Source organism: Saccostrea echinata, unplaced genomic scaffold (genome assembly GCF_033153115.1).
Source record: "Saccostrea echinata isolate AGI-Se365-2 ecotype Australia unplaced genomic scaffold, CSIRO_AGI_Sech_v1 ptg000023l, whole genome shotgun sequence".
Classification (NCBI taxonomy): Eukaryota; Metazoa; Mollusca; class Bivalvia; order Ostreida; family Ostreidae; genus Saccostrea; species Saccostrea echinata.
Genome location: NW_026889772.1, coordinates 15,689,378 through 15,711,957, shown reverse-complemented (window position 1 = coordinate 15,711,957; position 22,580 = coordinate 15,689,378). Strand labels below are relative to the sequence as shown.

General features: G+C 35.0%; 1 protein-coding gene across 1 annotated transcript in view; it reads right to left on the bottom strand.

Annotated features, from left to right (window-relative positions):
* The window catches only part of LOC133191259 (histone-lysine N-methyltransferase 2C-like), a 70,688-nt gene extending 60,486 nt beyond the window's left edge, over window positions 1–10,202 (bottom strand). The window contains exons 1-9 of the mRNA XM_061327014.1: window positions 10,084–10,202; window positions 9,583–9,731; window positions 2,515–3,262; window positions 2,153–2,352; window positions 1,637–1,688; window positions 1,229–1,447; window positions 779–915; window positions 300–409; window positions 26–130 (exon numbers count right to left, since the gene is read on the bottom strand). Of these exons, the coding sequence (XP_061182998.1) occupies window positions 26–130; window positions 300–409; window positions 779–915; window positions 1,229–1,447; window positions 1,637–1,688; window positions 2,153–2,352; window positions 2,515–3,262; window positions 9,583–9,589 (1,578 nt within the window). The 5' untranslated portion in view covers window positions 9,590–9,731; window positions 10,084–10,202. The remainder of the gene's footprint in view (window positions 1–25; window positions 131–299; window positions 410–778; window positions 916–1,228; window positions 1,448–1,636; window positions 1,689–2,152; window positions 2,353–2,514; window positions 3,263–9,582; window positions 9,732–10,083) is intronic.
* Between the last annotated feature and the right edge of the window lie 12,378 nt (window positions 10,203–22,580).

Genomic DNA, 22,580 nt, shown 5'->3' with positions numbered 1-22,580 from the left:
TGCGTGTCTGTCTGTGAGATGTTACCTGGAAACATGCACCAGCGGCAGCACAAGGGTAATGGTACTTCTTTGTACACTTGGGATAGACACAGTTGATAGTGGCTCCATATCGCCTACAATAACTGCATTTCTACAACAGGAAAATAATCATGTTTTATTTCTTCCTTCATTATTTTTTTCCCCCTAGTTTTTCTTAAGGATAAACCAATTTTTTTCTCCTGTAATGAAATCACTGCTCAACGGTATCAAGACATATTTTACTAGAAGTTTTGTGACATGGTTGTAAAATCTTAGTATACCTGAGAAAGCCCATTGAAGACAGCCTTGTCAACAAACTTGAGAGTTCCATCAACGGTAGAACTGACTCCATCTGACCAGGCAGCACAGAGATGATGTGCCCACACATGACCTAATTAACAAACAAACCCAAAAAAAGAAGACATTAGCAATCTCAAGGTTATATCTCTTTCATTTTCTCTCTCTCTTAATAATTTGCCCAGAAACTTGCAACTGTGCAAGTAATTTCAACACTCCCTCTCAAAAAGAAAGGAAAACAGGTTTCACTATTAAAAAAATTTTAATTTACAGTAGCCCTTCCTGTAAATAGAGTATCACTGGTAAAAACCATAGATGGCTACAATACCGGAGACACAATCAGCATCTCCAAATAAACAATTCATCTTATCTAACTCAAAATCAAAGTAGAGATGAAAATAAAAAATACAAATCTTATTTCATGTGACAGCTGCCAGATAAAAAATTTCCGCAGGAAACTTACCTGTTGATTCAAACACATGCATTGCTTCTATTTCCTCTGGGAATCCTAACACTGTAAGTTCATCCCCCAAAAGCATGCAAGGGTCATCCTCATTTCCAGTTCTTCTTGGTGAGTGACTCTTCTCTCTCTCCCTTTCACTAGAGGAACATGCACACATATTCAATTACACACATAATTACAAGACTGTATAATGTTCATAAAAGTGTTAGATATTTTATCCTACAGTGTGACAAACAAACTTAAATCAATATTTTACATAGCAGATTATTTTCTCTTTTCTGTGTTTATTCACATTCTTGAGAGAACTGTAACAGTTCATCCCTACCTCACTTCTTAAATAGGTCTTCCATTCATCCCTACCTCACTTCCTAAATAGGTCTTCCATTCATCCCTACCTCACTCCTTTAATATCCCTACTCCACTCTTTTAATAGACTCTCTTCATACCTACCTCATTCCTTTAATAGGTCCTCTGTTCCTCCTCCAGGTCAAAGGTTTGGAAGTGCCCTCCTTCTCTTGTGATCTCTCATCAAAATCAGCAGGTTTCTTGTCATTTTTTGCGAGAGTCTTTCGGAAGTTAAAGCCTTGAGTGGGCTCAAATCGAAAGATTTCCCCCTGACCCAGCAAGCTTCTTTCTCCACAGTTACACAGACCGCAGACACGAACTGGCCTGTTTAGAAAAATATGCATATCTTCAAAGGCTGTACTTTCTACCGATAGCTCTTTTGTGTTATAATTCAATGAACTGACTTAAAAACTCACACAAAGTTATTAGTATAGTTGCTCTTTTCACCTCTAAGAACTTCTTTGATTACAATTATACAGAACCATAATTGCATATATATAAATGAATACTTACAGTTGTGAGTCTAAACTAGCTTCATCCATGTTTTCAGACATCACTGTAGATACTTAAGGAAAAAAGAAGGAAGTGATAATATTTTCCTATTAACCTTTTAAACAAATTCTGTATCAAACAAAAAAAAATTAAATGGTGAGTCACAGTGCGTATTATTTCCTTGTCTTATTCTGTTTTTAAATGAAATATGATAGAATGCAGCATGTGAAAGGATTTGACTTGTAATATTACATTACAGGCCTAAATTTAAAACTTATATATTGTTTTGTTTTTAATATCTAATTTAAAGACTTCATTGAATTAATTCCATGTAACTTCTCAAACTTGAGTTTATAAATCTTTCTGTTATATGAAAAGATTTTACACACGTCACAGTATTATTGCACTGGTAATAAATACTTTCAAGTTTGTTTGTTTTTTTTTATTCACACAGATAATATGTCAATTTAGCAGTGATGCAAAGAATCTACAATTAAAATCAATATCCCATCCCTTTTTTTTCTCCTCTTGACTTACCATCTTCATCCATTTCATACTGGGTCGTTTCTTCCCCTGTGTCCATAGCGAGGGGAATCATAGGAACCTCTGCCTGAGACAGTGAACTCTGACTCCCAGAGTCCATTTGATCAAAAGGTGGAAATTTCCTGCTGATGCCTGCACTGTTGTGTAAAATCCTCTGAGCTTTTGTAACAATTGATTTGGCTAAAGGTTTGCTTCTAAAAAGCAAGGTGAAAAATTATACTTCATAGTATATCTTGTAAAATTTCTTGACATTTGGCTATTTTATCCTCTTTTCTGAATTTCTTTTACAGTCATAAAGTTGGGAATGCAGAATACAGAGAATTGCAATTGTTTTTTATGTAATCATTACTACTTACGATGATGACCTCCTCCTTGGTGCAGGTTCCTGACCATCTTTTCTTGGCCTTCCAGGTCCTCGCTTGATGTTTTGAGACAAAGACAAATTCTTGCTTTGTTGAAAGAAGTTTGGATTTGCCTGAGGAAGTGAAACAACAGGCAGAATATCTCCAGGGGCAACGGCCAGCAATGACTCGGAGAGACTAGACTCGGGGAAAGAGGAACCCAAATACCCCTCTGGAGGTGTTAAATCCTCCTGGTGAAGCAGATCAGGTGGAGGATCAGTGTCAGGGAAGATATTTTGGGGATCCTCTGGAAGTTCCGTGGGAAAGTCTGTGAACTCTCCCTGCTCTTCTAAACTTGTTAGTAAGGGGGCTGGCGAATTGGAGTCCACATAAGAATAATCTTTAATCTCAATACCCCCTTCCTCTTCAGTTTTCTCATAAGCAGCACTGGTAATATCAGGCGGGCCACTTGAGTCGCTCAACTCTGCTGCCTCATATGTTGTAAGTGTCAGAAAGTCACCTTCTTTCTTGATGGCCTTCGTGGGAAGGTTGGTATCCTCCTCTGGGTTAAGGTCAGGAGGATCACTGGTATAGGGGTCATCTAATGAGTAGGTGTCAGTTTGTGTGATATCTGGAGGGACACTCGTAGATGACTGACTGTTGTCAGAGTTTATATCTGCTGCTACAGACGACTCAATGATGTCAGCTGACAACTGAGTCTCTGCTTCTTCGACTGTGTTCTCCAACTTTACTGCGTCAGGTCCTACAAATAATATGCTACAACCTTATGGCCATTTCCTCATCTCTGACCCAAGTACTAGAATTCTAGTTCACAGTAGCAAGACCAAAAATGGGGAAAATAAATGCCTTTATTCCGTCATCAGGAAGAGGATAAGACTTCTCCCTAGACTCACTTAACATGTAAATCAAGCTGAAATTCACAATGATTAAAGACACCACAGACCTAATAAAAACATTCCAAGTGTAAAGTATGGATCAATATAATAATCTTTTAGTACTAAAATCTTACGATATTCATGAAATTTACTTAACTAGATGTGTCAGGGTGAGGATGACTCGAATGCCCCCCTCTGACATGCCAGAGTGTGAAAATAACAATGGGTGGAAATGGCACAAAAAGAAACTGGAATAATTAAGTTGTCTATACCACAACATATTTAAGCTGCATGAAATGGTGATTACTTTAATACAAGCAAAGTAATAAAAAGATCCAAATACAAAGAATAATTAGAAACTTTTAGGGCCATAACTTTTGTAAAAATGAGTCAATAATACAAAACTCATATTTGATCTGTAAATCATCGATAAAAGAAGCAAATCAAAGATTATTATCAAGCATTGCAAAAACATTGATTAGGAATTTTAAAAGTCCAAGCACAATAACTTTCAGCAAAAAATAGGTCAAGCATCATGGTACTTGACCTTGATTGGTAAGTCATCATAATCAATAGACATACCAAAACCAGCACAGAAAAAGTAGTCCTGAAAGCAGTGAATTAGTGGAAATTTTCAGGATCTAAGGGCCATAACTTTCATAAAAATAGGTCAAACATGAAACTGATCTGTAAGTCATCAACATCAAGAGAGACATACCAAAAATTAACTCATCATCAACAAGCATAGCAAAATAAATCTGGAAAACAATGATTATTTAGAAATTTTCAAAGTCTATAAGTTTATTACTTTCATAAATATGGGTCAATTAAAACAAAACTTGAACTTGATCTTTAAGTCATCAGTATCAAATGACATACTAAAAATAAACTTATCACCTGCAAACATAAGTAAAAAAGTCTGAAAAGATAAATTCGACACAATGACAATGATGGAATGACAGAATGACGGACAAAAAGGGGTAACACTATATGCCCCGGCCATTTTATGGTGGGGGCATTAAAATTTTCAGTTTAAAATTAAAAAAAAACAAAAAACAAAAAAACAAGGGCAAAAGATCCTACTGAGTTTTATTCCTGATCTAAAGTTTATCAGGCAGATATTTATTCACTGGCCTTCTTGTATTAGTGATGACAATAAACAGAATAAATAACATAAAATTGACTTTTGTTGATATTGAAGTCTGTATTAATATATATCACATGATAAAATTAATGACCACATAACAAACAATGGTTAAAAAAATAAATAATAAGTAAATAAATGAAACTTTCATGCACATAATTTAATACAAATAACAAAAATCACACAAAGCTTAGACCTATGCCAAGTTAAGGTCAGTAGTATAATACATGGTTCATGCAAGTTTTTTCAAACTTTATGTATCCTTTTGAACATCTATTTAAAATGAAAACTACAATCTCATATTACTGTTAAAACACTGTAGCTTTGATCTTTTTCAGCATGCTGGATCTGTACTCACATTTTAAACAGACACTGAAACACAACTATCAGTAGTTATATTTACCTACACAAAAGTTAACAGCATTACCACCCCTTCCAAGGACACTAACACGCCACTAGTATTTATGCTTATAAAGCATTACAAATTCACCATCATATTACTGTGAGTGAAATATTCTGTGTTAAAATGTTACATATGCATGTATAAGACATAGTAATACACATATATATTGATGACAATTTAAATAAAGATACATAAAATGAGCCCACAGATATGTAATCATTAGAAGTCATGTGAAAGACAAAACAGAGTGCCATGAGTCTGATGTTTCTATAAATAGTTTTTCTATGATTAATTTTCCTACAAGTTATCCCCCTGGCTGTCATCTTGAAAGTCAAGCTTGTGAATTTTCCTCTTTGAGCAACCAATTTTTTAAACATGTACGTCAGAAATAAAAGGAAAAAAAATCTTCACAATATTGAAATTAAAGTTGGTAAAAATAACCAAGGAAATACTTGTATTTCCCAGGATAGTGGGAAATGCTGGTAATTCCCCGGAATTTCTGGTATTTCCAGGGAAATACTTAAAAGTAATAATTCCTGCATTGGAGGAATTGTTGCTAGTTGGAGAATAAATACCTCTTTGGTCTTGAGATTTTATTTGGAAATAAAAGCCGAGCCCCAGGTGGAAGTTCTTATTTCACAACAAAATCTTGAGTCTGAGGGGTATATTTTTCAACAATTCCAATGACAAGTGAATTATTTCTTTTATGTTATGGTGATTTTTTAAACTTTTTAAACTATACAGAGAAACGGAAATGCTAACAGAAGTGTCTTATGATGTCACAAATGAATGCCACGTACTACTTGTTCATTTGCATTTCACACATTAGAAAAAGTTTAATGTAATTCAAAACCCTAGTTAACCTTTTTCCCACCCAATCACCAAAAGATGCCTTGATCCTTTTCCTATTAAGAGCAATCAAGTAAGATGAGTAAACTGATTTTAATTTACTGATAATTTGTTGATGAATGTTTGCAATTTATTGGAGAATAATGCCACAGCATTTCTTTGATCTTTGAGATAACCGTAGTAGAATGGGAAATAAAGTACAGCTACGTTTCATAATTTTAATCATGGCTGTTGGGGTATACACACATACATAGCATACCTTACTAGAAGTAGATGTAAAAGTCTAATCATCTTCCAAATAACCACAACACAGTTTACTAAAAGACTTGTGTCATTTGTCTTAATACTTGAGTCAGGTGTGCATACAGATTCTAAAACTGAAACCCAAAATTCCAATTTTGTTAACTAAAGATGGATCCAAGAAAATTGTTAAATGTAGAGTATGGTGTAAATGTCACACCTTTAGTTTTTCAGCCCTACTCAAGGTAAATATCTCTCAAAACAGGAGCACACAACTATCAAGAGTCAATTTGTTATAACAATGTTTGATCGTAATATATACAGTGTTTACAGGATTAAAACAAGTTTATTTTGTTCTTAGCTTAATTCATTACCTGTTAAATCCTACTAGTTTGAAAAGAAACTCTCATTAGAAAATTTCACATTTGTTTATCAGATACACAGGGAAATGTGTTTTCTTATAAAATGCTAAAAGGGATAAAGAGAATCTGGAGTGATGTTATATGTACGTAGTGCTGACACTATGAACAAGTTTGAATTAAAGTTTGAGATGTGAAAAAAAAATATCAAAAAAAAAAAACCAAAAAAAAATTCACTTCATATTTCCCAGTATTGAGAAAATTTGTACAATGTAGTGTTTTCCCTAAGAACTGGCCAACAGCCAAATTGACTAATTCAATTGATAAAAATGCTGCTGAGAAATCAAAAATTTTAAAAATAATTGTTGTAATGTCTACAAAGATTTTTTTCATAAACCTCACCCCTAGTCTTTTACAATTGATATAAATAATGACCCTTTACTTTGAAATAAAGGGAAAATCCTGCAATGTACAATGTAGTATATACCAGCAGGATGGGAAACACTGGTAATTACCACTGGTAACTACCATCACTTGTATTTCCCTACCAATCCTGACTAAAAGAATTAAAGGAGGCTTTCTCAAAATGCATATTTGTCAGAAAAAGAGTTTTACCTATACCTCAATGCCCTGTTTAACAATTTTAAATTGGTTGAAACTCGACATGTTGACATCCAGTATGACGGCCAATGGGAAATAACTCTTGCTCAACTAAAATTGAAAGCATATACCCTGGAAAATATACTTTCCCACAAAATTACAAGTTGATTTTCTGTATGTCTCTTTCTCTCTACATCTACTTTCTCTTAATTTCACAGAAAAAATAAAACTGCTTGCATAACATGACAAGTCTATGCTGGCACCAAAGAAAGATTATCACTTATTACTTTCAAAGAGCCAAATGTTGAGAACTTCTGAATTACACAGTGAGCATATAAAATGTATCTTTACCTAAAATCATAAAGTGCTTGTTATTAATGCCGAGTGTGTTAAGACAGTGTATAAGATGTTAAATGAAGTTGTTCATGTCATTGGTAAAGTTGACAAGTTCACACTACAGACGGATGATGCATTTTTGACACCTCTAATCAAATGATCACTATTGCATGATTCCAAAAAAGCAGGTTTGTTCCATCACCGTTTCCTTACATTCCAGTCAATAAACAGGGTGGATCCAGGGCAAACAAAGTTCAAGAAACTGTACTCAGAGATGTTCAAAACCACTAAACTACTTATGAACAATTTCTTTAAAAAAATATGCTTACAAATTTCGGTGCTTTTTTGTATGCTGGAACATGTCCAATCATTACAAAAGCAACTGATAGGTCCCAACTGATATGTTTATATAAATCCTGTAGAGATTGAAATACAACATTAATAAAATTTGGTTTTGGAACTTTATAAATATATGATATATTACTATGTTATCTTAAAAAGGTTAGTTCTCTAACAGACTCTTCAAAAATAATGCAACTACTTTGAACATCTCATTACATACAACTTTTTGAAATGCCAACATTATTAATCACATACAATAAAATGTGGTTATGTCAAACTATAAATTGACATAGTTTGGGGTACGTTCTTTATCAATCATGTTTGGATATGATGCACAAACATTTAGGAATGATCATCAACTTTTTCTTAGATGCAAGGTTCTCAAAATAATTTCAAAATGACTTCTTTATTGAGATTGATTTTCTAATGATGCATGCAGAATTTATCAAATCTATAAATGGTCCTGTTATCTGCAGCCAGCAGAATTCAATGAAAATTTACTGGCTTTCTTTATTTTGAGAACCAATTCAGGGTGTATGTAACAAAACAATGTGTGGAAACAATGTTCTCCTTTTTACTAGAACATTACAAACTGTGCTGACTCTTAAATTGCTTAAAATTAGAACTAAAGAAATAATTATATTTTTTTGGTGAATTGAACAATGTTAAATAATTGTACCATAAAGCATGCACTAAAACTTGAAAGAAAAGAATTGGACTGCTTAGCAAGATCAAATGACCTTTTTTAAGTGTTTATAACCAAATTCAACAATTAAACATAATCAAATGATGTTTTATGAAGAAAACACATGCTAATATAAACTTGTGATTGATTTAGATTTTACTATTATATTAATTTTCAAAATTTGATTAAGAATAAAGGATTAAGGAATTCAACAGAACAGTGCAAATTATATCTAGAAATACCTAGAAATACCATTATTTATTTTGCATGTTGCATAATGGTGAAAAGTTAAGTACTTCAATGTGCATGTACCAACAGGCTATAAATCATGTTTCAGATTAAAATGTCATGAAAAATGAATTGTATTTGGTAAGTATAAATTTTACAATCTACAAAGTAATCAACTGTCAGTAAGCAGGTCCAGCACAATCTCTTGTTAAAGCTATATAGCTTGAAATAGCTGTATAGCTTTATTAAGCTATTCAAAATAGCTTGATAAAGCTATTTATATGCAGGTTTTCACAAAAATGTTATTTGTACAAAATACACAAAAAGTCGCAAGTATTTGACTATTCATATATGTAATATGGATTATCAAATCAACAACCCAAATCAAAGATAGTTCTAACATTGCAGCATTTGAATACTTTTAAGAAAAAGATGAATTTCCATTGTTTGGGTAACTGTACACTACCTTGTGTGCTTTGAGGCATAGATAAGTATGATTGCCTCTCATTGTACATGTACTGAATTATTACCAATCAATTATCATCTTGTTGACCATAATTGGCCTCCTTTCAATTTCATTGAAGAAATAACTGTATCAATTGCTTTATATAGCCCCAAAACTTTTAGAACTTTGAGTACAAAATCTCTTAAGGAGACGCAATTTGATGAGTGATTTTTACATGCATTATTTTCATAAGAATTCAAGGTTGAATATCATCACTGCACCAAGGTGCAACTTTTTATGCATACTTGGAAAATAACACATTTGAGAAAAAAGTGTAATAAAATAGCTAAATCAAACTATTCTAAATAGCTTAATAAAGCTATATAGCTAAATCAAACTATATAGCTTAATCAAGAGATTGTGCCGGACCTGGTAAGTACAAGAACCATAACTCATGCGGGATTTAAACCTGGATCCACCCATATGGAGACTAGCATACGAGGCCAAGACTACAATGCAAGTGAAGAACAAACTGAAAATGCCAACTGATACCAACCTGACATGGAGAGTAGTAGCAAATGCTGACGTTTAAGAAGAAAGAGATGCCAACAGGCAGCGGCCTAGCCGAAATAAAATCCTAGTGTGGCGAGGAATGGGAACCCTGTCACCTCCATAAAGTCTGCTTCAAATCGAGGATATAAGAATCTTCAAGTAACAGAAAATATAAAAACAGAATTCTATATTACACTCAAGCAGGAAAAAAAATTAAAATAAAAAAAACAAACATTTCAAATAAAAGATGAATAAAGCAAAACAAAAACAATACGTTGGTGAACATATTTTGAGGATCCATCGTGAGTTAATATTGTCTGTTATTCGGATACGGTGGCACTGTTCTGATAGAATATAATGCATAACTGCACCTGAAACTTGAAAGCTATTTTGATATATCATAAATGATCTAATAAATGAAAAGCGGAAAACAAAGCCATGTTGCAATTAAAAAAAAGTTACGAAGCTCCACCTATTCTACTGAACAAGCTGTGCATATACTTACAAAATCTTTAAAGAAGATTACATATCACAGATACTCTTTACATTTAGGTGCGTTTTAACGCACTTCAATTTACTCAATTCTCATCGACAGAACAACTAGGCATTGGACGCCATCTTGAATTATCAAGTTTGAAGAAACTGTAGTCCCTTGTGCCTTTTCACCAACATTTTGAAAATGTCATTACATTACATTTACAGGTGAATTAAAACTTATTTATAATCATATAATTGAAAATCTACGAAAAATCTTTCGTATCAAAATGAAATATTAGTGTTTTTATGCTTTATATATTCATCCGCGCTGCTAAACTAGTTCTTCTACACTGGTTCTTAGCAATGAGAACGCGGCTAAATGGCTTAATGTAAGTACTGGACCAGATAAAACAACAAGGAGAGGTGGGGTGGAGTGAGATAAATCTATGCAGTAAAGTAACAAAATGAAAGACTTCGGAGTCAAGTTGGAAAGCGGCTTGACTATAATACACCAGAAGCCCCTTCCCCTCTTTTTCAAGTAATTGTTCCGTTTCTTTTTTTTTTTTGGCTTGTCGAAAAATTCTTCTAAGTGAAATTATGAAGATATACCGAACAGTAATCAAGCTAAAAAAACCGTTAAAACAATTCAAATTTGGAGCAAAGCTCATCACAAGAAACTTCAAAACCGGCGTCATTATCATGAAAAATGAGAATTTCTCCGCGCCCAACTGAACTCGATACTTGCAAATCGAATTAAATGTCAAACTCACAACTTATCAATTGCACAATGCTTCTAGTTCTCACGAATATCGCGTAAAAGAAAATATCAATTCACATTTTCATATAGGTCTCACAGATTTCAATACGCACGAAATCCAAACAAACCTCGAAAGTTTGATAAAATGTTTTCACCAGACACTTTTTATATTACAAAGGAACAATATTGGTAAGTACTAGAAGCATTGTTCTGTTGATAAGATATGAGTTAGATGTTTAACTCGGTGTACATATATCGAAAATCGACCCGAGAATGCCGCCTCCGGCTGGAGACGGCGAATTCCCACATTTCATAATGGCGCCGGTTCCGACGTTTTCCTGACACAACAAATATCGAAATCGTAAAAAAAAAAAACCGCCTGGAAAAAGTAAGATATTTCGGAGTAAGCTCATCATCTCATCACATCAGAAGTGGGATCAGGTGCCACAGAGAAGTAAGCATACCCTGTCGACCAGTGTGAGAATAAACTCCATGTGAAGGTGATCTATTGCTACATAAATAAGGGAAGTTGACGATAGAAAAGTTGAGTCGGATTTTTTTTTTCGGATTGAGTCATCTTTTCCCAGGAAAAATTCCTGGATCCGCTCTTGATGAAGTTTTTATTCTTCTAGTATTTTTCCTATGCTGTCATAAGTTTTGTTGATGTTTTCTCTGTGTTTAGAGCAGACTTATTGTTATATGATATCTGTCTCCAGTTTCATACACAGTTGGGGATTCAGATATTTCTGAACCGAGGGGGGGGGGCGCTGTTTTTTTGACACCCCCCCAAAAACCACTTTAATGGAGGGAGGTCAATTCTCATGGACAAACTGTTTTCCTTCAGATATAGATTTAACTCTTCTTTCTTACTAGAAAACTGTTCACGGTAGCACAGTCAGTAGAGCACTCGCTCCGTGATCGAGAGGTCGTGAGTTCGAATCTCGACCGCGACTGACCTAAGTCGATAAAAAATGGGTAGCAACTGTTCTTTCGCCATGCGCTCGCCACTTAATTTGAAGTGAAAGTTGCGGGTCCCTCGGATGAGACCGTAAAAACCGAGGCCCCGTGTCGCAGTAGGTGCTGGCACGATAAAGATTCCTCACTGCTCAATGGCCCTCAGTGCCGAGTAAAGGCCAAAATTTGAAGCCCTTCACTGGTATATGGTGATGTCTCTATATGAGTGAAAAATTCTCGAATAGGACGTAAAACAACATACAATCAATCAATCAATCTTACCAGAGAATCTTTATTTCCTAGGTGTAAAGTTATTTTATTTGGAAATTTCCGTTGCGGGAGTGGAAACAAGTCCTTCGGATGAGACCATATAAACCGAGGTACCTCGTCGCAGTTGGTGCTGGCACGAAAAAGATACCTCTTTGCTCAATGACCCTAAGTGCCGAGGATAGGTCTAAATTTGCAGCCCTCCACCTGCAAGTGTTGGCTTCTCCATATGAGTGAAAAATTCTCGATAGGGACGTTAAACAACAAACAAATATTTGGAATTTTTGCTCCATAAATCATATCATTAGGGACCCAGAACCCATCCCCAACCCCATACCCCAGGAAAACAACACACGTTTACCTTGTTGATTTTTATGTCGTCTTACACTACAAAAGAATCACGAGTCACCAGAAAGGAAAACAAATATTGGTTTTTAAGTCAAAAGGACATCCATTTGAATACGACATTTTTTTTTTGCCTCAGATAAGTGGTGTTGCATTTAAAATATTAACTTTCCGGCAGAAAATTACACGTTTAAGAAGTGTGAAATTCTTGTTTTAACGGAATAATTGATACTGTGAAATAATTATTTGGGAATATCCTGTTTTCTCTAGTCTGGTCCAACAACATCACTTCGTGGTTAGAAAGGGATTGGGGATTTAGTTGAATATATAACTGTCAAAGTTAAACATTTTTACCACTTTTTTTATGTATCATTGACATACATCTCCAGCGTTCGAGGCAGTATATTATTTAGTCTACTTTTCCCCAGCTTTCATCCTATATTTACGTCAGATTATTCCAAATATTCTCATGTATAACATATGTCATTTGTATGTTTCTGTATATGTAAAATAAATCATTTAACCATACAATGTTACCAGTGGACTAAACTGAGAGTATATACAAGTTGAGCAAACAAAATTTACACAAAAAGATAAATAAATAAATAAAATAAAATAAAAAAATTAAAAAAAATTAAAAAATAGGGGGTTGGTTGGTTGGTTGGTTCTGCCTTGGATAAAGAGCTGAATCTGGTTCTGCTGAACGCACTCTCAATAAAATTAATGATTATGGTTTATGTAACATGTATAACAACGAATGATACCCTTTAAGAAGTGTACATGTGTTTATGTCTGCATTTTAGAAAATTTTAGTGGTGAATGTTTTGCTTAATGTATCCATAAGATACGCTTTAAATATAATATTTTCTCTCAAAACGAAATAAAGTGATCAATCTTATAGATCTAGGAAACAAAGCGAATCGTGAACAGGGCAGGAACACGGACCCCAAGAAACATCAGAGGTGGGATCAGGCTTCATTCCCTGTCACACCGGTGACGGGTCACGCCCGCCGTGAGCCCTACGTATTGATTAGGTATGCGGAGTACTCTGTGATCAAACATTATAAAAAAGTGGCATACCAATTGGCATGGAACATATCAGTCAAAGTATGACCCAAGAATAAATTGTATTTAACAAACAAGTATATCATAACGACGGTAGAATTTGAGAAAAGATGACTTTAAAGACCTTCTATACACTGATAAAAATGTTTTTCGGGCTTTGAGAGAATTGCAAGGCGTAAAGGAGGTATCAAAATTTTCTAGTTTAGTTTTACGAGGGTCATTCATTAAGTAATGAAAAAGGTTATAAAGAAAAAAAAATAAAGCACAGGGAGCAGTTTCTTAAATTTTTAATCCCTTAAACTATTGCATGAAATATGGAGATAACGAACAGTATTCAAGCTCAAAGTCCATTAAAACAAGACAAATCGGAAGCAGAGCAAACACGGACCTCCAAAAACAGACAGAGGTGGGATCAGGTGCAATGGAGGAGTGAGTATCCCCTGCCGACTACACCCGCCGTGTGCTCCTTGTCATGATCGGGAAATAACGGAAAAAATCCGTCGACGATTCAGTGTGTAAATAATGGCCTAACAATTAGTATGAAAAATGTCAGTCAGCATATGACTTAATGATAGATTGTATTTGCTGACAAGGTCATTGTATCGACCATAGAACTTGCGAAATGATGCCTTTAAACGAGACTGTTGATATTCTTGTTTCATCAACTTGTTTGTCAATAACTTACCTCGTTTTAGAAATTGTTCATACGTAGAGCATGCTCATGCGTATCGAATCAACTGAGAGATATACACCTCATATGCAGGTGATAAGGGTATAATGCTGCATAAGTAAGGGGAGTTGACGATTGAAAAGTTAAAGTCATCACGTTTATCATAAAGCTTGGTTGTTAGATTACCATTAACGTCTTTTTCTAGTAAAATATCCAAATATGAAACAGATGTGTCAGACTCTGTGGTATCTTTTATTTCAAGCTCACTGGGATATATCGTGTCGACAAATGAATGGAAATAACTATTGTTAATTGATAATACTTTGTCGATATATTTAAATGTCGAGTTGAAGGCAACAGCAAGAAATTTCTTTTTCTCATGTATAAGATTTTGAATTAATTCTACTTCATATGAATACAAAAATAGGTCTGCTAACAACGGGCGCAATTGGTACTCATGGGAATTCCAAAAGATTGTTGGAAGACCTGGTCTCCAAAAAACCACATAGATATTGTCAATCAGAAATTTAAGCATCTTTTTAATATCAACTTCAGAGTACTTGTGTGTACAATCAGAATGTTTTTAACAAAATAATTTTGCAAATGACCAATGACAAGGTGAGTAAATTTACGAGTTCCATTTTTATTGAAAAAGCAGCTGTCAATGATGTCAAAAAGCCTGGACTTTAATTTATCGTGGGGAATGGTTGTATACAGAGTTGAAAAGTCATAAGTTTTTATGTCATTTATTTTAGTAAAATTTTGTGATTTCAAATTTTCCAAAAGTTCCTTGGAATTTTTAAGTATCTACATCTGATTTACACCACTTGTCGAATATATTGTTGCACAGTACTCCTGAAGTTTCTCCTTCACTGCTGTTAATATTTTTTTGAGGAGTAAAGAAAGAGACTTGGTAGAACATTTACTGAAACCCGCTATGTATCTTTGTTTGTAAGGATTTTTATGAAGTTTCGGAATCCAGTATAAATATGGTAATTCAAATTCATTTTGGTTATTGGGAATATTAAAAGTATTCAAAACTGACATATGATTTTGAAGAATTTCCTCCTTAGAAAGGGAGCTATGGATGTAAGTTGGATCATCACTTGTAGAATTAAATACCAGTTCTTCTAAAATACTGACAATTAAGATAATGAGCCTTACAAACAAAGACAATATTGTTACCTGCTTTGTCAGCTGGGACCAGTACATACTGATCGTATAGTCTATCTAATTCTTTTTTCACTTCTGAATTATTGAACACAGAAGGATAGATGGCTTTTATATTTCCCCTCAATCGCTTAATGCGAGATTTTAACATATATCTGATACATTTAATCCGTTCTGACAAAGTTTTGATTCCAATTGAAAGATCGGGGTTCCCTAAATTTTGGCCCTTTTAAGATAAGTGATTTAAGGTCCTCATTATTAACTATGTTTACGTCACCAGTAATAACGTGTCAAACAGGACTATAGTTGTAGGGTGAAGAAGAACATGAACACGATGGAGGGTTATGTATCAGATGCTCAATATCAAGACTCTGTAAAGTTTCCTTGTATTTAAAAAGTTTGGAAGCAATAGTCGGTGTATATTTGTAGGAAATACAGGGTGTAGTCCTCAGTTGGAAATATGGTGGAATACAAGACTGGACCCTTTTGTGATTAAGAATAATACTTATATTGACCGCGTCAATTCCTTTGTTGGCATATTGAAGTTTAAGGAAAAAACGGGTAGATTTAGCTGTATTTAGCTGTATGTTCACAATTATACATTATTAAGTCTTTGTACCCATGACCAGAACACTTCAGCATACTCATCTTTAGAGATTCTCAAAAGACATGGATAGATAGCAGTCCTAAAATTGTTTTGTTTGTTTGTCTGTTTAACGTCCTTTCGAGAATTTTCACTCATATTGCGATCTCACCACTTGCCGGTGGAGGACTGCAAATCTAGACCTATCCTCGGCACTCAGGCCTATGGGCAGTGAGGGATCTTTTTCGTGCCAGCACCTACTGCGACACGGGACTTCAGTTTATACAGACTCATCCAAAGGACCGGTCTCCACGTCCCGCAGTGGGATTCAAACCCACGACGTAAGGATCGACTCCTTACTCTGCGACTCTAGTCTACAACAAAACGCTCTAACGACTGCGCCACGTGGGCGACACATGAAATTGTAAAGTTTTCCTTTGATTGTTTTTCTTGCGTTTTGGGGATAAAAAAATCTCACAATGACTGTGAAAGTTACCATTGATGGCCCTCTTGAATAAAAAAAAGAAAACCTGTATATGACATGTTTGGAGACCTTGCTTCTCCTTGCAACAGCAGGACAACAGCTTTCTCTCTGATTCCACATTTTATTACTGATCTTTCTTTGGGGTTATAAAAAGTGCACCCATGTTTTGTCATCCATCACCCAAGTTTATTCATACCTTCTTTTGTTAAAATGTTTATTTCTGAATAGACCACTGGCACATTTAAAGCCTGTTTTCTCTTATACATCTGTAAGGAAGTAATGCACCAATCCGATAGAAATAATTTTTAGTTTCATTTCCTTTGTCAGAATTATATAAACTGTTGTGGTGATGAAATGTTTACTGTCTTAATAATGTCTTTCGATGTAAATCTGGCATTTTTAAGATATCATGTTGAAATTATTTGGTGCCCCTATAGATTTCGATTGACCACTTCGATTGCGATCTTTAACTCGCCTTTTTTTTTACTTTCGAATTTCTAAATCCATCTGAAAACTGCACAGCCTGAAAGACTAGTATTCCACATTTCAAAATCGTATCTTTTATAAGGGTTCTTTAGCGAATTTTGTAATGAAGCAGTTTTCACATACGCCCTTCTTTTTATATTTTCTTGGCAGAGATCATTTTTAAACAGTTTTCAGCTCAGTGAAGTGACCATGCTTACTCTAAAAGTGAATTTCTTTGTGAAGAAAGTACTTAGGAAAAATCTTTAAATGGTCAACAAAGGATTTTCTTTCACATTACAAAATGCTTAAATGCCTATCTTTTGTCTTGGGCCAAAGGATTCATATGAAATTTGTATTCAATGATAGTACAGCAAATGTATGAAAGGAATAGACTCAAATCGCCCTACATAATGGAGTTAAGAAAACAAGAATTTACGTTTATTTAACAATTGTTTGTGAATATTACCTCAAAATAGTAGACACATATGTAATAATGGAAATGTTGTTTTTCATCTGTCAAATCCATGAAAGAAATATTGTGTCTTTCCGAGAGCGAGTACTGTAAGTTCCTAAATAATTATCGCGTGATTTCGCGAAAAGCACCACTCGCTTTCATTTTTATATTGCTGAAATACATTGAACAACTCTAGATCAAAAGTCAATTCACGATTACATGTTCCACGAATCATCTCGCGATATTAAGAACTCGCGCAAAATAAGGAATCTACAGTATAAAATTTGGTCTCTTCAAATTAAAATTTCTGTTGTATTCATAGTATTGCAATTCAACTCATTTAGATGATTTATCTATTTCCTACAGACATTCGCCGATCGTTGCATCCAAAAATTTCAACTAAAACAAATTCTACAGTGCGTAGATATTGGCCATCTAAAACAAAATTCTCTTAAGTGTTCTTGTTCTTCCTTTTCTTTCATCTATGGTCTAGCTGAACACCTAAAAGCTATCATTTTAAAAGTTTTTAAATTTAAGGATCCCAGATCTTTCAAATGGCGACAGAACTTCATTTCTAATATGGATTTCGTAGACTAGTATGCTAGAAGATGGGCTAAATATGAAGGGGAAGACCTTGACACTCAGAATGTTAGATATACACTAAAGAATCGCATTTGAAAACTAAAGGGCAAAATGCAAACTATCTATCCTTCCGTTTTCAGTAGAACGGAAATGATAAAAGAATTACATTAAAAATATTTCTTGGTTCAAGCTGACAAAGCTTGTAACATGACAATTTAGTCGTTGTTAGCTAATTATTATCAACAGTATATAGAAAAACTTGATTTTAACTCCACATCTTGTAATCCAACCTTTACTTACAGTTCCCTTTCAAAGGATGACATTCTTCAAAATCATCTAAAATTCAGCTTAACATATGTTTAACATTCCAGTCAATGAAATTGAGTTTGATTTACCCTATCTATACTGGATTCCAAAACTTCATAAAAATCTTTAAAAACTCAGTAAATGTTCAACCAAGCCCTTATCCTTACTCCTCACAAAAATATTAACTGCTGTGAAGGAGAAACTTCAGACGTATTGTGCTGCAAAATATTCAAGAAGTGGTTTAAATCAAATGTGAATTCTAAAAAAAACTCCAAAGAACTTTTGTAAAATTTAAATCTCAAAACTTTTCGAACATCAATAGCATCAATACATATGCCTTTTCTACGCTTTATACAACCCTTCTTCACAATAAAGAACAGACTTTTTGACACCAAAGACATCTGCTTCCTCAATAGACATGGAGCACAGAAATTTTTTATATCTTGTGATTGGTCATCTACAAAATTACTTTGTTAAAAAATCATTGCAATTCCACATACAGGTACCCTGGAGATGATATTAAAAAGATGCTGGAGTTCCTCATTAACAAAATCTATGTAATCTTTGGAGACCGGGTCTTCCAACAATCTGACGGAAATTCGTTGGGCACTAAATGTGCTTCTTGATTAACCGACCTAGCTGTTCTAATATTCCTTTAAAACAGAATTTATTAAAAAATCTTTCTAATGAGAAAAATAAAATCTTACGGTGGCCTTCAACTCAAGTATTTAGAAATATAGAAGACGTTTTATCAATTAACAATAGTTACTCCCATTCATATGTTGACGCGATATATCCCAGTGAACTCGAACTTAGACACTACAGAGTCTGTCACATCTGTTTCATATTTGGATGTTTTACTGATTATAGACGATAATGGCCAACTAATCACTAAACAGTATGACAAACGGGATGACTTTAGCTTTTCTATCGTCAATATATTTTCATGCAAAGCATCTCCTTTTTAAGATGCGAATAGGACTGTGAAAGGAGGGGGGGGGGGGGCTTTTATGCTTGTTTTGTTTCTCCGACTCCCTTAAACATGATAATGAGTTCCTGATCCCACTACACGAAGTTTATTAAAATACTGTTATAGATTGATAAGTATATCAGATATTCATTGAAATTAAAAAAAGAAAAACCTGTAATTATTTAATTCTTAACAACACTATGGAAATGCTTGGAAAACAGAAAATCATTTATACTTTACAGCAACAAATACTATGAAATCTCAGAACTTAGATAAATGTGTGCGTTTTTTTTCTAATTTATTTTTATCTTGATTTATGGATGTACATGTAATATGCAATTAAAAAGTAAAAGGATCTATTATTGCAACCATGCAGTAATAAATTTCGTAATTTATATTACTTGTGCAGCAATATACCATTATCGCCTGCATACGGGGTTTATATCTCTCAGTTGATTCGATACGCAAGAGAATGCTCTACATATGAACAATTTCTAAAACAAGGTAAGTTATTGACAAACAAGTTGATGAGACAAGGATATCAACAGTCTCGTTTAAAGTCATCATTTCATAAGTTCTATGGTCGATACAATGACGTCAGCAAATACAGTCTATCATTAAGGCAAATGCTGATTGACTTTTCATATTAATTGTTGGGCCGTTATTTACACACTGACACCCTCCATGACACCTGACCCCATCTCTGATGTTTTAGAGATCCGTGTTTTGCTTACTTTGAGTTCTTCAAAGCAATCTATCATTAAGTCAAAGGATGACTGAAGTTTTTCATACTAATTGTTAGGCCATTATTATACACTGAAATGTCTATGGATTTTTCCGTTATTTCCCGATCATGACTGATCGGCAGGGGAAGCTCACTCCTCCATGGCACCTGATCAAACCTCTGATGTTTTAGAAATCCGTGTTTGCTCTGCTCCTATTTTGTATTGTTCGATGGACTTTTGAGCTTGGATACTGTTCGTTATCTCCATATTTCATTCTTAGACGCATGTCTGCATTAGTGAAATATATGGAGATAACGAACAGTATTCAAGCTCAAAAGTCCATCGAACAATACAAAATAGGAGCAGAGCAAACACGGACCTCCAAAACATCAGAGGTGGGATCGGGTGCCATGGAGGAGTGAGCATCCTCTGCCGACCGGTCGCACCCGCCGTTTGCTATAAACTGTTCTTTAGAGAGAGTCTCTCAAGAACATTGTTTGGTGCTGTAGGGTAGGCAAGGTGTATTAGTATTTGGATGACTGTCCTAATTCTGGAAGCATCTCGGTCGCTTTCTGTCTACGTTTTCTAATTGAACTCTATATAGTTCTGTCCTGTTCGTGGGAGCAAAGTGATCCTCAAGCGCCTTGATCAGTTCATCGTAGTCTCTTCCATGTTCTTCACTTAGATTTCAAAACATCCCCTGTGCTTGTCCCCACAACGAGACTGCTATTCAATGATGAACATGCCCCCAAGTGATCCAGTCTAGACACATGTAGCTTGTTTAATGTAAGTAGATGGCTTCTGAAAAGCATCCCCCTCCTTTGGCTTTACCACGTTAGCCTAAGTTGTTTCAGGAAAGCGCTGTCGTCCGACTATTATACCTGGTTCGTTCTCCATGGCAGTTATAGGCGTATCACTACTTGAAATGGACGCACGTTTAAGATCTACAATCCTTGATGTCTCACTAAGAATTCCACTCTGTGGCACTCTGCTCTGAAACCTAGCCGAAGCTTGGTTCACGTCTTCTATTTTTTCCAGAGTCGCTTTTACGGACTGCTGCTGTAGTTCATAAACTTGCCGAAGTCGACGTTGTCTGATGATAGTTGCCCGCGGCTTTGCCTGAATTCTCAAGCGCCGTCCTTCGTAACCATGTGATTTCGGCTTGTATCCTGGCTATTTCTTCATCTAAGCTCGATACGTTTTAATCACCAGAAAAGAGTTCTAGCAAAGGTAAATGCAAAAAGAAAATAGCAAAATTTACTTTTTATTTTTAATTAAATCAAGCAACCAAATCAGTCCCTACACTGGCGCCAATTTCTGTAACGTGTCTGCTTCAACACGTAATACAATTTTCTTTGGGTCTAAGGCTCCCCTCAGATAGCTTGCTGAGGTTTTTGATTGCTGAGTATAAACTTATTTACAAATGTAATTTATACAAATACTGGGTGCTTCTCTAGCACACAAGATAATGAAATGATCTGAATCAACTGTACCCTAATCAATAGGGCTTCTAACACTGTCGTCCTGTAGAGACTTCCCGAATTTAAGCGCCCACAGAAGCAACAAAAACACTGGCACATCACTTCTACCTGAAGTGACTCTTGTTTCTTGATTCACACAGACTGCCTGCTAATGCAACGCTCACGTAAACAAAGTTGCAAAGGTAAGTACTGTTCAGCAAATCGCAAAGCAATATTGACTGACGAACAGACTTACAACTATTCTCCTGCTGTCTTCTCACACTGCGGCTTACACTGTAACTCCATCTGCAACTGAATCAATAGAGCCTGGGTTTTTTTTTATGTATACACAGGGTGTATCATGTGATAAGCCTATTCGGCATATCTGAACGGACAGAGTTTTATGAACTCAGGGTCCCAGGGACGCTCTGTCTCCTTCCCTTAATTTTCTATTGCCGTTGCAGTTTTACCTGTCGCGGTATTCTAATGTTAGGAAGATCGCTTTGTGATAGTGATTTCCAGGGTTCGATTCTCGTTCCCGGCGCCATGCAAACCCAAGACGTATAACATTGATAGCGATTGTTCCTTCCCAAAGCGACCGGCATTAGAAGTGAAGTCACGGGTCTTTCGGATATGGCCTTAAAACCGTAAATTCCGTGTCAAGATAAACGTTTACACAATAAAGAACCCCATCTCACTGCTCAACGGCCCAGAGTGCCGAGTAAAGATCTAAATTTTAAGCCCTTCACCGTTATTTGGTGACGTCTCATATTAGTGAAAAAAATCTCGCAAGAGACGTAAAAACTTGGAGGGAAATGAAAAGTAAAAATTGATGCTGGATGAAAAAAATCATAAAAAATCGAAACTCTCGAAAACCCTTGAAAAATCGAAATTCAGAATTTTAATATTTCATAATTAATCAACGAAGTGAACCCTTACTCGCAGACCTTTGACTGGAATGGTCATAAGATTTAGTATGTTGTTGTCCGTGGCCTAAAAATGTCAAAAGTTAAGGTTTCTGGGCAATGAAATATGTCGCATATACCTGGATTAAAACCCATGACTGGAATGAATTCAAATTTAAGCATGTTTAAGTATGTTGTTGCTGATGACCAGATGATATGTCATAATAGTAAGGTCATAGGTGAAAGGTTAAATTCATTGGGCAATGGAATAATGAAACGTCTTTTTTAAATAAAAGTTAATATTTTTAGCATCAGTTTCAGTTTCACTTTTTGATAAATACCTGGTAATCTACTGACAAAGGT